This window comes from Leptonychotes weddellii, chromosome 16 (genome assembly GCF_054177405.1).
Source record: "Leptonychotes weddellii isolate Sample4059 chromosome 16, ASM5417740v2, whole genome shotgun sequence".
NCBI lineage: Eukaryota > Metazoa > Chordata > Mammalia > Carnivora > Phocidae > Leptonychotes > Leptonychotes weddellii.
The window spans coordinates 3,133,160-3,149,078 of record NC_138384.1 but is presented as its reverse complement, the minus strand read 5'-3'; the positions used below and the strand labels follow the sequence as shown (position 1 = coordinate 3,149,078).

Genomic DNA, 15,919 nt, shown 5'->3' with positions numbered 1-15,919 from the left:
CCGAGTTTGAAGGTGTGCCCCAAGTTAACACTAAGGTAAACGCTGCTGAGGACGTGGCCACCAGCAGCCCCACCTTTAGGTCTCCCAGCTATAAAAATATGTAGCGGGATGGGGGTGCGCACAGGAGGGATTCTGGGTCCTATGTGTGCCTGCAAGGTGCCCTGGGACCCCAGAGAGCAGCTCACTCCCCTGGAAGGCCTGGCTGCCTTCGCTGGGGAGGGAAGGTAGTCACTGCTCCGTGCCCCTCAAGACAAAACTCGAAACTCGGAAGGCTTGGAGGTTCTCTGCTGGGCAGCGGGCTCTCCTCTCCCAGCCAAGCCACTGTGCAAGCAGATGAGCACCGTCTTCCTCCCGGGGCACAGCCAGCGACAGCGAGAAGAAAATGAACTTTCTTTTCTGCCTGCTACTGAATTCCTATCCCTTTTAATTTAAATTGGGACGACTCCCACTGAACCGTGGATTGGTGGGGTGAGAGGAGACACATTACTGCTTCTTTCTCTGCTGTAACTTTCTGTAATCTTAAAAAACAAAACAAAACAAAAACCCAGCGGTATATATGGCTTCTGCTCTAAGAAAATAAAAACACAGGTTTAAAAATTCCCGAGAAGAGGTCCAGGAAAGTGCCTGGCACAGCGCTGGGCACCCAGATGGCGGTGTTCAATACTGATGGGAAGTCGCAGAGCGAGGACAAAAGAAGGGCTCCTCCCCCAAACTTGGAGAGGTCAGGAGATGGGGCAGGTGGACGAGGCTGCTTTTCCCTCCGAGCCCTGCCCTGAAGCCCCTTGCAAGGCCCCCAGCAGCACCCCCTCTTACCTCTAGGAGAAGAGATCAGTGGCCGTCTTGCGTCTCAGGCTGGGGACAGTAGCTCGCTCTTCTGGGATGGCCATCTGGGCTGTAGCTGCTCCCTGTCCCCTGCTGGCCTGGCCCTCTCCTGACTCTGCCCATTTGGACTAAATGCCTGGCCTTTGCAGAGAAGGGAAATTATCTTTAAGCTCAGACCTTCCAATAGCCCCCGTGACTTTCGGAAGCTTTCTCTGTGCAATTAATCCCTGGCTCATATCCCCAGTTCCTGGCTTTGAGGATAGAGGGATGGACCAACCGGAGATAGAACCCACATGGTGAAGGAAATCAAAACCACGATGGGGGGGCGGGGATGGGCGGGGGAGAGGTGGAGGACTTCACCGTTTCTGGAAGGCTCTCCTGGGAAGGTGGCTGTGGGACTCTTGTGGGGCCCTGGGGGCTGACACTGCAGTTCGAAGGGGACTGGTTTATGTATAACAGAAGGGGAAATTTCTGGCAATCAGAACCAGGGTGCGCTGCCTCAAGACCCAGTGAGTGCCTGAGTCTGGGTATATCAGGCTCGCTGTCACCACGCTGGTTCACGCTGATTGCCCCAATGACTCGCTAGCCTGGGAGGGAGGGTTTCCCCTTGTGAGCAGGCCGCCTGGGGCCTGGCGCTCGGAAGGGCAGAACACAGGGGTACCTGCACGTGGGTGGGAGAAGGTAGAGGGCTCCAAGGACGGCCACCGGAGCTGCCAGACAAGCCAGGGCGAGAAAGCAACCTGATCCTGGCCTGGGGGCTTTGACCTGAAACAGGCCAGGGTAGAGAGCAGATGGGCACCTGGATATACAGAGCCGCAAGGACGTCACACGTGGCCAGGAGCTGTGGTCGGTGGTAGTAAGACCAGGCTGGCTGAGAGAGCAGGGATTTCCAGGAAGCCATGGCCAAGGACAAGCCAAGGACGCTTGCTCAGGCCTGCGAGGCCCATCCGAACCCACCTGCCACGCCGGTTCTGGGAAGGCAGTGAGCAGATGGGTCTCTTCTCCCAGCGAGCTCCCCAGGCTGCCACTTAGCTTCGGAGCCTTTTGGAGTACGGATGGAAGCATTGCACAAGGCTCTGAGCCCTCAGGAGTAGAGTGTTCCTGGAATTACAGCCACTGTGGACCCCAGAGCCCAAGGCCATGGCGTGTCTCAGGGGGTGGGGGTTGGGGGGGGTGTGCTCATGCTCGGCAGCCCAGGGCCCAGACCCCACCCCTGTGCCTAGAAACACAGCCGTAACCAGAGGCAGATCGTCCTGGAGAGGGGCCAGGCAGAGGGTCTTCTGGTCCCCATGGGATGCCTCAGTGTTCGAGGACCCGTGACTCAGTCCAGACAGGCCCTGAGGGGGCTGTGGGACGCCTTGGTGACTTGCCCTTCCTAGAGTTTCTTTAGGGGCCCTGCAATCCTTTTTTTTTTTTTTTTTAATTTTATTTATTTATTTATCTGAGGGAGAAAGAGCGTGAGAGAGTGAGCACAAGAAGGGGGAAGGGGGAAGGGCAGAGGGAGAGGAGGAGAGAGCAGACTCCCCGCTCAGCAGGGAGCCCACTGTGGGGCTGATCCCAGGACTCTGGGATCATGACCTGAGCCGAAGGCAGACGCTTCACCAACTGAGCCACCCAGGCGCCCCCATGGGGGGCCCTGCCATCCTGATGCTTCAGCCCATGGCCTGCTGGGTTGTGCATCCTTGGGTGGAAACGTTGCTGATGGCCGAGCTCGGTCTCTGCTCATTTTCCACGCTCCCCGCTACACTTCAGACAGCATCGGCCCTAACAGAGCTGATCTAGGGGGCAGGAGCTGACGCGGAGTTGAACCCAAGGCCTCTGGGGTAAGCAAGGGAGCCCCGAGGCACCTCTGGAAGCGGGAGGGAAACGGCCTTGTGGTGGTTTTCCAGCCTGGTCCAGACTTCTGGAATTCTTTCGTCTCCAGGACATGGCCAGCTCCTGCTCGGGGCCCACGGGATGCAGACTCAGTAAGGCCTGGAGGGTCATCCGACCTAGTCTCGGCCTCCTCAGCCCTCGTGACCTCAGCTGGGGTCGAAGTCCCTGTCCCAGGAGCCCAGCAGCCGTGGAGGCCGGGCCAACACCGACCCAGCTTGCCAACTGGCGACCAGATACTTCCTGCTCGGGTGCGCTGCAGGAAGGAGGCCCTGTGTTTGAGGCTTTCGTACCCTGTCAGAGCTTGGGTTGCTGGGTGGCCAGGCCTGTCGAGGGGCCCTGCGGTGGCACCTCCTCTTTTCCAGTTGACTGGGGAGGTTTTGCCTGCGCTGGGGCAATGTTAGTTTCTACCTCATGAAAGCTAAGTGTGCCGCCTCTAAACAGTTCTCCTGGTCCTGGGGGGTCGGGCGCTGGCAGATCCGTCCCTCTGAGGGTGGAGGTGAGCCGTGATGTGGCTGTCAGCCTGTGGCGCCCCTTCCCCGGTGACTCAGCAAACCAGAGCCTGGGCTGAACTGTCTGGGGTACCGGGGAGGTCTTGCCCCACCTGGCGGCTCTGGGGGAGCGGGGACAATAAACAAGATTGATTCAGCGCCAGACTTAGCCAGTGCCCCTCAATCTCATACCCAAATTAACCCAAGGACAATGAGACAGAAAGCCAGGCTCTGCTAGGGGAGCTTGTCCAGGCCTCTTCCCTGCGGCGTGTTTCTGGGGTTCTGGAGTGGGTCTGGTGCCCTCGGGGGTGGGGGTTCAGCAAGCTGGAGCAGTTGCGGACAGTTTCTTGGGAGATACTAGGCCAGGTGGGAGGGGGTAGGAAGGGATCCCACCTTTTCTCTTACCACAGGGAGCTTCTTGGTCACCAGCACAGAGGGAAACTGCACAAAGGAACGCTTCCTTTTCCTGAGTCTCTGGAATATTCCCTCCCTGCCCTACCCCATGGAGCCTGTATGGGCAGCATCCACACTTCCTCCATGAGGTGTCAGGGGTGTGAATGGAAATGGCGAGATCCCAGTTAGTCAGCTGGAACCCTGGCCCCCAGGCCCAAGCCCCTTGGCTGAGGGTTCCTGCATCCTCTGCCAACCTCCTTCGGCACCGATGCCCTGCTTCTCCGCGCCCACCCCAGCTCCCCGACCCAAACTCCTGGGGCTGACCGCTCCTTGCCACCCTGGTCCTGGCTCAGTCCTGCCTCTCTGACTGCTCAGGCGGGCATCCCCCAGGACATGTTTCTGCCCATGGCTTCCATCTTCCCCAGAGGGATGGCTCTTGCCTTCGACGTCAGCCCCTTCCTGTCTGGAAGGGATGGGTCCACAGAAGGGTGTCCGAGACCCTGCCTTCATGGGACCTGTCTGAATGGTGGGCTGCTTGGGAGACGCATTTGGGAAGGGAGCCAAGGGACCCCTTGCTGAAAAGGGGAAGATATGCAGGTAAGTCCTAACTTACTTTTGGGGTCCTGAGCTTCTCCCCATCTGCTTTGCTCTCCCTCAGTTCCCCAACCAAAACACACTCCCCTCTTCCCTGCATCCAGTCTCCCCATTTCCTTGGGATCAGCCCTGCCTCAGTTTCCCTCTGCCCAGGCATGAGTGGTGGTGCAGCATGTGGCTGGGTCTGCAGGTGCATCAGCCCACCTGGATCACCACACTCCCATAATTATGGAGAACACCATCCCTCCCGGATAACCCTGCAGAGCCTGGATGAACAGTGCCTTCCTCCTGGGGCTCCAGCCAGCACAGAGCCAGCTCATAAAGGCGCCCCAGTTCTCCGGGACTGTCGAGGAGCCGTTGTGAAAACTACCTCTTAGCACAGAAGTAATTTAGCAGAGAGCTTGACCACGGGGCAGCCATTTTACCAGCAGGATCTGCAAATGACTTTGAGCTCCTCAGAAGGCAGGCGCTGGGTAAATTCCAGGCATTATAGGTGATTAAGAGAACAATTCCACTCTGGAAAGACTAGCTCGGAGCTGCAGGGCAGGACGAGGTGGGAGGCTGGGATGGTGGAGGCGGCAGGCCAAACGAATCGTCTTCCTTGAAGATCTGCAGAGGTAGACGTCCTATGTCGTGAGGACAAACCCAGCTGAGGCCCGCACCCCGTAACTGTTGCTCCCTGTTTGCCTGGGCCAGGTATTAAAGCTGAGTCTCGAGCATCCGTGACCCCAGGACTGAAGAAGCGGGAGGTGGCTGTGTCTTTGGAGGAGTCCTGACCCTGGGTCGCGGCTGTGTGACGTTGTCCTGGGATGGCCAGGGCATTTGAGCTGTGCACTCGTAGAGGATTCTGCTTCCTGACATTTTCTTCCCATTAGGAAACGGATTCCCGTGTTTTCAATTTGCTTCTCCTTGGTGACATTAGTTGAGCACATTTTCATATGCTTACTGGCCACCTCGGTGTCTTCTTGTGGGAAATGCCTGGTCAGTAGGGCTGTCTAACTATTTTAAAAAACAGATCTGTAATTTTTAGTATATTTGGATGAACACACTGAAGTTTTTTGTGTGGTGACTAAATTATAAATATCTTCCGCTCTGGGGCCTCCCTTTTCACCACCCTGATTATGATTTCTGAGGAAGAGAAGTTCTTGATTTCAATGTAGTACAATTGATTTATACATCCTGTTTAAACATGTTTGCCAAGCCCAGGTCATGCGTATATTCTTGTGTGACTTTCTGGAAGCTGTATCATTTTGCTTTTCATATTTAGACCAATAACCCATGAGACACCAGTCTACACCATGGAAACGTCTAAAATTAAGGACCGACAACACCCGGTGTTAGTAAAACAGGACCGCTCACACACTGTGCGCAGGATGCTCACCTGGCAAAACCCCCTAAAAAGCCACACACACGCACCAACAACAGGTTCACCGCTACATGTAATCGTGAGAGAAACGTGCACCTGTGTGCGTGAAAGGGCCCGTACAAGAGTGTGAGCAGCACCGTCTGTATCAGCCCAAATGTCCATCAACAGTGACGTGCACCCACTGTGCAGTTCCTTGATATTGTTATTTACACAGAAATGGATGGAAACCTGCTACACACAATGATGTGAATGAATCTCAGACACAATTAGATTATGTACTGTAAACTTGCATTTCTGCCAAGCTCAAAAACCAGGCAGTCCTAATCCAGGGCGTGGGCATGAGGGACTTGTGGGTATCAGTAGTGTTCTAAGAGTCTCTCTGTTTTTTAATAAAGATTTTATTTATTTATTTGACAGAGAGCATAAGCAGGGGGAGCGGCAGGCAGAGGGAGACGGAGAAGCAGGCTCCCCGCTGAGCAGGGAGCGTGATGCGGGGCTCGATCCCAGGACCCTGGGATCATGACCTGAGCCGAAGGCAGCCACTTAAGGACTGAGCCACCCAGGCGCCCCAATATATATATATATATATTTAAGATTTTATTTATTTGAGAGACAGTAAGGGGAGGAGCAGAGGGAGAGGGACAAGCAGACTCTGTGCTGAGCGCAGAGCCCGATGTGGGATCATGACCTGGACCTGAGCCCAAATCAGGAGTCAGACTCTCAACCACCTGAGCCACCCGGGCGCCCCAAAGAGTCTATGTTTTGAGCTTGGTGGTGGTCATAGGAGCCTGTCTACTTCGTTCTTTTGAAAAAATGGACTAAGCTACACATTTGTAATTTGTACTTTTTTCTGTATACACTGTACTTCAATAAATACATTTCATTAAAACAAAAAACATATTTCTTGCCAAATACGTATTGTCTGAGATGCGGATACAGAGAATTTAGGACATGAATGTAAGTGGGCAATGTATGGGTTCCAGAAATAAAGTGTTTATGTAGTCCAGAAAATATGAATTACAATCTTATAAAGGTGTTTCACGACACATCTCTTTCAATAAATTTATATCTAGGACTTCAGAATTTCAAAACACAGAGATCCGGCATTGAGGGAGAGGTGATTAGAAGGATATTCAGAAAATGGCGAACTTCAGACGATTTTGCTTTTTCAGTTTGTGCCTTTTTTTGTTTGAGCTGATTTACAGCAGGTCTCTGTGGGCGTGTCCTAATACGCAGGGACCAGGACGGGGCTCCAGGGACATGGGCTGTGAAGCTGCCTCCTGCAAGCGGGAAGCACAGGACCGATTCGAGACCAAACTTGGAAAATTAAAGACGTGTAAGACACTGAGCTGGCTCTACCATCCTGGGTCTAAGGCTCTGAGATTGTTCACAAGCCGGGAGTCTGGCATCAATCTGCTTTGTACTGCTCAAAGGTGAAGCACACATTTTGTGCATTCTGTGTGCAATACATTTTAAAAGAGAAAAAAATCAAAGAGCCTCCTGCTGCGACAGAGCTCACTCAGGAGTCTGGGTTCTGCCTGCCTGCGCCCCGTGGAGCCATGAGGCTCTCAGCCGCTGCCCTCCCCAGTTAGCAGTTTCAGGGGTCAGCCTAATGGTCCAGTGCCTCAGGCCCTGGCTGCCTGAATTGTTGGATTCCTGGGGATCTGAAATTCTTCAGGGTAAAGCACGGGCTTTGGTCAGAGACTAGGGTTTGTAAAACTGTGGCCTGAATCTACCGGCTAAAAATGTCAACTTCTGGGCCCAGAATCACAGTGAATTAGAATGCTTGGGGCTGGGGCGACTGGGTGGCTCAGCGGGTGCCTTCGGGATCGGACCCCACATCATCGGACTCCCTGCTCAGCGGGGAGTCTGCTTCTCCCTCTCCCTCTGCCCCTCTCCCCTGCTTACGCTGGCTCTCTCTCAAATAAATAAAATCTTAAAAAAAAAAAAAATTGCTTGGGGTCTGGGCCTAGGGATCTGCACACATTTCCTAATAACTTGCATTTACACCTTCTACCTCTTAAAAGCTCCTCCAAGGTTCATCTCAATATGCAGAACATTAAAGGTGCCCAGGTGATCTGCAGATCTGCTTTCTACCTTGTCTTGGTGGGGGGGCCGAGAATGGTGGAAGGGAGTGACTACATTTCTTCCTCATTTTCTGCCGTGAGCATATACTGAGGTCACAGTAAGGAGGAAAATGTGTTAGCACCGGGGCGGCGGCAGGAAGTCCAGGGGGAGTGGGAAAGAGGTCTCCCAGGGGAGGGGCCGCACCCGAAGCCCTTGCCTCCCCTTCTGGTCTGTCTCAGACAGATGTGCATGCGCACCTGGGCCCTGGTTCCCACCTGTAAAATGCAGACAAGGCCCCGAAGCATCCCTGGGCGGCTGGGCAGGTGAATGTAAAGGAAAGGGATGGCGGAGATGTAAGCTGCGGTTACCTTTTGAGAAGGGAGGCTTTCGTTCATTCACTCATTTACTGACCATGCACTGGATGTCTACCACAAATAAGCACTTGGCTCCTTCTCAGTCTGGCCTGGAATGGTTAAAACATTAGCAGTGAGGAACTCCCGTCAACAGGGCCCTAACATGCTCCGCTAAGCACGAGCACATGTATTCTTCCCTCTGGTCTTCATGAGATTCCTGCAGACAGGCATTATCACCTCCTGTTTCAGACAAGACACGAGAGACAACGTGCTCACAGCATGTGCTGTGAGCGCGAAGGCGGTGAAGCTGGGATTCACACCTGGCCCTTGCCACGACTCACTACCACATACCTCCTGCCGAAGAAGCAGGGAGTGAGGCACTGCTGGAGGCAACAGAAAGATTCTCCTTTCTGAGAAAACCCCGTGCTGAGAAATGAGCAACTCTTCCTTGGTAACGAGGCCGCTATGGAGAAGGGGACCTGGAGGGTACTGACTCCTGTCCAGCTTGGGCTTCACTGGATCCTCAGTGCCCGAGATTCACCCAGGGCCCTTGGAAAACTGGCCGGTGTCCTGCCTTGGGATAGACTCCCCAGCAACTGTGGGCCGTGCCAGGCCAGCAGCCTTGCCCACAGAACTTCACCATCATTCTGAAACGCAATTATTTACAGGTTTATTAATGGTATCTGGGACATTTGTTTGGACAGCGCTAAATATAGTATGTTGTTCTGCTTTGCAAGGCAACACAGGTTCGGGCCAAAGGTTTCCTCCAGTCAGATTCAAGTGGGTGCTTTGCTGGCAATCGTTCCACTGCTTTGAAAGCAGAAGACCAAGAACACAACTCTTGGCAGTTCTAACGCTGGACGAGGTCTTGTATTCTAAAGAAAAATCTTCAGATCACAGCAAGGAAATGTCTACCCCAAGATGTTAATCCTTAAAAAAAAAAAAAAAAAAAAGGATCCTTGGAAGAACAGCAATTTATTCTAAGAAATGGCAAAGCTGATCAGATTTTGCATCCCATTCAAAGGTATCTCAGGCATTTTAAGAAGAAATAAGTCAAAATTATGATAGAAATATTCAAGTTATCCCCTGGATTCTGAAGCACAAGGACGTGAAGTCAGATTACTACATTGCCTACCTGAGAGTTGGCAGGGGGAACACAAACCAACATTTTCTGCCAGGCCTTCTCCTGAATTGGAGAAGGAAAAGCCAATGTTTAAGAGGCAACTGAGTTGATGAAAAGCCTCAAGGAATGTCAGTTAGTAAAATGGAAGTCTACCTTTAGATTCCGCTGTCTTCACTAAAATGGCTAAACATGCCTGCAGGGTCCAGAGATTGATGCTGGTGGCTATTTTTCTTGCATCTACCTACCATGATGTCATGAAGTAGCTACTGGGGTCAGACAGTACCAAAAAGGGGCAGTTTCAGAAGCAAGTATTTTTCTTTCATAACTAGGAATCACTATACCTGGGAACAATAGGTTGGCCAAGTGTATCCGAGAAATAAGCTGTTCAACCAAAACTAATTACACAACGACTTTTTACACCAAGGTGGCCTGAAAATACCGTATCCCCGGAAAACGGACTTGAAGATTTAAATTGCTCAAGGTTTCTAAGTTGTTTTCTATTCTAAATCAACCCAATTTAATTAGAATTAGCAAGGCCGATTTCCCCCTAGCGAGCATGCTGCTTTTGTTATGTGGGAAGTTCCTGAAGACCTTCCACATTCAGTGTACTCAGTTCTTTTTTTTTAAAGATTTTATTTATTTATTTGACAGAGAGAGACATAGTGAGAGCAGGAACACAAGAGAGGGAGAAGCAGGCTCCCCGCGGAGCAGGGAGCCCGATGCGGGACCCGATCCCAGGACCCTGGGATAATGACCTGAGCCAAAGGCAGACGCTTAACGACTGAGCCACCCTGGCGCCCTCAGTGTACTCAGTTCTTAAAGGCGACCATGATTAGAAATGGAAATGACATTTTTATCCGTTAATAATTTACCTGTCCTGCTCATTTCTTACTGGATGGGTGCCACGGAAGAGACAAGGTCCACCAGAATGATTTTGAGCACTTGGCTGGCTCTGAGGGGCACCTCTACACACACCCCTTGCCCTCCGATCCCTTGGATTCAAGTGAGAAAGAACTATTTAGGAACATTTTGATGGACAAAGAATTTTTCAGTATACAAATATACTTTGTGTCAGTTCATTTAAGTCTTTTCTAGAAAAAGGCAGAGTATGAATATGAATGTGCAGCTACCTGGCAGGTTCTTACTTTCATCCCTGGGAGGGAAACGGGGATCTGGTTCTCAGGGCCCCCGAGACTGCACAGCAAGGCCTGGAGGCAAGAGGCAGGGGAATCGAGCACAGGCTTCTGCTGTTTTTACAAGAATGTAGGAGCTGGCATCTGCATCTTGGAAATCTTTTTGTTTTTTTAAAGATACATTCTTCCTTTCGGAATATTTAACATGAGTCCTTCCACAAACCTAAGCCTGACTCAGCCATGGAGAGGGAGCCTGGTTCTAGGCCGAAATCCGAACTGGACGGTGGCACTACATTCCTGGGAAGCTGATGCGAAAAACAAGTACGAGAATTCCAGATAGAGGTGAAAATGAGGGAAAACAGGAGGTGGTCTTTAAAATGTCTCCAAAACTAGGCTTAGCCACACCTTCATTCCAAATAGCTCAGCCAGTTCCCCTTGACCTTGAGCTGCAGGTAGCACGTGCCCATTTTAATCCCAGGAAAAGAGCCTCTTTTTGTGTGTGGTAAATGCTGGAGGTGATCCTTCTCCCTTTCTGAAACACACACAAGCCCAGTCAGGACGAGACTGCTCATTGCATTCCATCTGTCACGGGTCGGGCGTCTGAGGCGAGAGAAGTGAGGAAAACGGAGCACGCCGACCCGTCACCCCCTCCATCCGTGTCCTCACACCAAGTAACACCAGCTTCAAAAATTAAGGGGAAGACATGTTTGAAGAAAGGGCAGAGAAAATGACTCATCTAGGAAAGAAAACAATGCAGCAGAACCACAGAGTCTCCCCATCATCTCCTAGGTCTGACCCAGTGTTCCAACTATACAGAGTGCTCTGTAAAACCTGGGGAGTCTAAGTTTTATTTGGCTTTTGTTGCTTCAAAGACAAAAGAAACAATTATTTTGAGTACACAGAGTAGAACCATTTAAGATAATCATGGAAGTGAGTTAGGGGTTGGGACTGATTTTTGCCTTTTAAAGATCATCTGAACGCAGCTCCATTTTCCCTGTTTTGATTCCGCAGGTTTGCGAGCTTTCTGGTTGATTGAGAAGCATTACACTGTGCTCGCATCCAAGTTCCCATTACCGGCGGCAGCGTCTGGTTTTTTTTTTTTTTTTTAAAGATTTTATTTATTTGACAGAGAGCGATACAGTGAGAAGTGAGAGAGGGAACACAAGCAGGGGGAGTGGGAGAGGGAGAAGCAGGCTTCCCGCGGAGCGGGGAGCCCGATGCGGGGCTGGATCCCAGGACCCTGGGACCATGACCTGAGCCGAAGGCAGACGCTTAACGACTGAGCCACCCAGGCGCCCCCGTCTGTTTTTACCCTTAACGATGACGGTTTCTCAGGCAACAGTGGCATTATTCCCACTGTGCAGTCGCGGCGGCTACGTGAGCCCGACCAGCGGGGCAGCGCTGCTCACAGCCGCAGCCTCCCACTGCGAACAGCGGCACGCCGCGCACCGGATCCCGGACCACACGAACCCCAACAGGATGAAAACTCACAAACACCCACGCGAGTATAAGATCTGGGCTTTTTTCTTTTAAAGGTAATTCATAAGCCTTAAAAGGTATTCTCTCCAGATTATAAAAGGTTAGTTAAAACTGTTTAATAGGAACAATCTCAGACAAGCAGAAACAGCTTTGATTTGGAGGATTAGAGCAACATATAACTGGGAAGGACTCCACAGGGACGGTCAGGTGGGACAGTGTGCACCTCTTCTAGAGACTCTGAATTAGAAAGATGGTGAGGGACACTCTGCCCTATCAGGGCACAACCACCTCTGCTAACTGTCCGCTTCCCACACAGGCTACGAGAGATCTTATTTACATTTAAAAATAGCTTTCTTCTTCAGTGTAGTGGAAACACCCAGAGACCAGTCACTAAAACCCCTCCCTAGCACAGATGCAGAACAGCTTTATTGATCTCTGGGTTTGTCCAGTCATTCCGAATGTCATCCAGGTGGTTATCAAAATCCACAAGTGTTTCATAGGACCGGCTGTCCAGGAGTGACGCTGAGATCCTCTGGGCCTCTGGCCAGTCTTCACAGTAATCACTATGAGGTGAAACAGGAGAGATCAGCCTCTCAGCGGAAAACAGGTGGCTTTCCAACAGAGGAAACAGAAAACCGGCCACACACACAGTGGTATAAAGGAAAACAATCGTGAATGCTAGCAGACACTCAAGTTTCAAACACACAGAGATGTGCATGAAGAATATGTAGCATGGTTAAGAACTGAAAGAGACCCCCTCCAAGTGAAGATCTGAAGAAGCTGGAGCGGGATGGTGGATGCTTTCTGAGTGATTATTAATGACCAAAGCAAACGCCTGAGAGCAGCGCCCTAGGGCAGGGGGCAGACGACCCAGGGGTAACACTCAGGCTCTCTCAGGAGCCAGGAAGCATGCATGATTCCTGTATGAGGTTTGTACACTGCCCTGGAGAATTTGCTAACTTAAAAACAGAAGGCCGGGGCCAGCCTCCCAGTGGGCGCTGGGTGCCCAGGAACAGCCCCCAGCGTAGTACACACAGGTCATCGCGAGCACGCAGCACTCACTAGTGTGGGTCCCTGCACCGCCATCGGTTTTCATGGTGTTCGTACACATGGATCGTAGGCACCACGCAGTCCATCGTAAACTTAGTGTTGTCTACCTGCGCACAAGACAAAGGATGCACTCGTGAACAGAGCTAACAAAGAGCCGGCAGCCGGCACGTTTCTGGAAGTCCTCAGGCACCTCCCCGTGGTGCAGACACTGAAAATCCAACGCATGCAATCACACCTCAAGTGTGGTCTGAGGTTAACTGTGTGTTATGGAGAATAAATGCTAAGTACTCCACAAAAGCGGAGCTTCTGAATATTACTTTTTCCCTCCCTGTTAGAATTGTCTGAACTGAGCCTGTGTAACAAGGCTTTTAATGTTCGCTACTGTCTGACTTCTTCCTTCCCTGTGGGCTGTTGGCTAATTCAGTGGCTCTCACACTTAAGCGTGTGTCAGAATCATCTGGAAGCTTATTAAAGCAGCCTGCTGAGACCCGAGAATCTGCACTTCTGACAAGTTCCCAAGTGGTGCTGGCACAGAACCCCACTTTGAGAACCGCTGAGCGGGAGCCCCCCCCCCCCACCGCCGCCGTGGGGACGTGGAGCGTGCTATGGCATCCACACTGCGCCTGCGATTCAGCAGCTCTGAGGCTGCAGCCAGGAGGACACCACAGAGGGCAGCACCGGCCTGCTGGAGCGTCTGCACAGACCACTCATGGGACAGAGCTCCATGTTAGCCAGAGGATGCTCGGCAACAGAAAACACGACAGCACCCAAGAGGGACTCACCATGATGAGAGCCGTATCGCTGAAGCCCTCGGCAATTCTGGAGGCCACCTTTTCTGCGACCTGGTTTGGACTGCAAAAGACGCGGCAGTGAGTCGACTGCGAACCAGCTTCGGCCGTCCCGCATGGTGTCCGTACGGCAGGGCTAACAAGCACCACCACAAAGGGCGGCACCAATCACCTGCGTGCTCCTCCCGCCTGTTAGAACGGCCCTGGGTCACCGCAGGGGCCGCGAGGACCTGTGCCAAGGATAGGGAATGCCATAAGGGCAGCGGGGAGCACGGTGCAAAGCAGGTCAGTGCGTTCGGGAAGAGGCATCTTCTAAACTGAAAGGCTCCCTGGAACCCCACGGAGAGCACCCCTTGAGGCCACAGATCCCGCTGCACGCTCCCACCCACTGAGCTCTGGGCTAGACGCCTCTTGGGCCACCCACTCCATCGCACACTTGCAAAGGGACTCCGTCCACCTCTTAGCTGCTGGCAATTGAGCCATTTGACTTTTAATTTTGAAAATCCCTAGGCCATTCCAAATCTTCTCCATGCTTGTCAGCCTTCAATCTCGGGCTCTGGCCCCTCGCAACCTTGATAAATGATGACTTGCTACCTCAAGTCCATTAAGGCGAACTAGAGAGGCTCCCACATCATCCCTATGCCACCCCCCGGCTATTTTCCCATCCCATCTCAGGCACAGAGAGGCCTCCTTGCATCCACAGGCCCCTCCGTGCACACCTCCTTCTCGGGGGCCTCCTGTATGTTCTCTCCTCCCAGTGGCCCCTGCTCTGGTGCCAAATCTGAGCCAGTCTTTCCCTTCTTAGGAAAAAAATTTAACTGGTTCCCTCTAGCCCCTGTCCAACCTCTCTCCTTTCAACCACGTTTCTTAAAACTTTAATCCATCTCAATCTTTAATAAGCTGACAGTCCTGTCCCTTGGTGACCACTGTGCAATCTGGCGCCTGTCCCTTACCTAATCTTCGAGGGTCTGCACCCTGGAGGCCTGCCACGCACCCCCACCCTCCCTGGCCACCCCGCTGCAGCCTCCTGCGTCCGGGCTGCCAGCCTGCTCTAGTTCTCTGATTTGCTCCTCTTCTTTGGTCCCTCACAGGTGCTGCAGATGGGCTCCCTGCTTCCGCCTCCTCAGTTCACCCTGCCATCCGCTGTGTTTAGGCGATCACTCCACACCTGGGTTTCCAAAATTGCTTTCTAACCGGTCTTATTTTCCAGGCTCTTCTTATTTCATGTATCCTGAAAACTCTCTTCAAATCAATTTTCCTGAAATGAAACTTCCATCCTGTTCCCTGCTGCTCACCACTGTTCTCAGCCTGAGTGATCCAGGCCCTTCTCCTTGTGGACCTAGCTACTGTTCCTACTCACGGAAGCAGTCTTTTGTGCGTCTTTAATTTCAGTGGAACGGTCTACAGACTGTCTCCCTCACATGCTCCTCCCCCTCACTCACACTGTCCCGTTTGGGATACCCTTCTACATTGGTATCTGCTTCCTGAATCACTTCTCATCTTCAAGGCCCAGAAAACACCGTCCTCTATGGGAGGTCTTGCTAAACTGCCTCAGAGAGGGTCCATTTGTCCCGTCTCTACACCCTGTTTATTTCTAAAGTGACTTAACACCTAATACTTAGCATGCAGCTGTCTTTCTGTGCATCTTATCTTCCTAGCACAATGAGAGTCTGAGCTTTTTGAAGTAAGGACTGAGCCAAGTATATTTTAACAGCCATAAAAACACATTGATAATTGTGGGTTTACTGAAGGAAACACACTATACAATTAGGTTGTGACTGAGCTGAAAAAAAAAAAGGCAGATTAATAATGTTTTATGAAAATGAATTATTTTATCTAATTATTCTATCTTCAAGTTCAAAATTGAGAATTTATAGTGATATGCTGATTGCAAGTCTGCAGGATTAGGAAAAATGAAACAACAAAGCAGTTTCAAAGAGAAAGGGCCCCAGGGGTTCCTGTCCCCCAGGCCACCATGAAAGCTCTGTAAGGGACGGCAGAGTTACATTGTGTAACTGCAGGCGTGCAGGTCCTACGGCTCAGATGGCGAATGGTAAGGAGCGGGATGGAACCACGGAGGCCTGCGTGTTCATCCACGAAATGTGAATGACACACACTGACATCCCTAGCTCACTCACACCTTAGGTGCAAAGGGAAAAGAAGCCAGCATTTGCATAAAGTATCTGCCATAAAGAAACTCACGAAATTATCATCCTAACATTGAAGATGATCATGGTAGCTAGTGACTTTTTTTTTTTATTCTTATGTTAATCCCCATACATTACATCATTAGTTCTAGATGAAGTGTTCCATGATTCATTGTTCGTGCACAACACCCAGTGCTCCATGCAGAACGTGCCCTCCTCAATACCCACCACCAGGCCACCC

The 15,919-nt window shown here is 51.6% G+C and overlaps 2 protein-coding genes across 2 annotated transcripts in view; one reads left to right on the top strand and one right to left on the bottom strand.

Moving 5' to 3' along the window:
• The window catches only part of COX4I1 (cytochrome c oxidase subunit 4I1), a 400,433-nt gene that overhangs the window by 361,962 nt on the left and 22,552 nt on the right, over positions 1-15,919 (top strand). The gene's annotated exons all lie outside the window — the stretch shown is intronic.
• Positions 11,040-15,919, bottom strand: part of EMC8 (ER membrane protein complex subunit 8) — a 19,103-nt gene continuing 14,223 nt past the window's right edge. The window contains exons 3-5 of the mRNA XM_081806299.1: positions 13,526-13,595; positions 12,756-12,850; positions 11,040-12,256 (exon numbers count right to left, since the gene is read on the bottom strand). Of these exons, the coding sequence (XP_081662425.1) occupies positions 12,097-12,256; positions 12,756-12,850; positions 13,526-13,595 (325 nt within the window). The 3' untranslated portion in view covers positions 11,040-12,096. The remainder of the gene's footprint in view (positions 12,257-12,755; positions 12,851-13,525; positions 13,596-15,919) is intronic.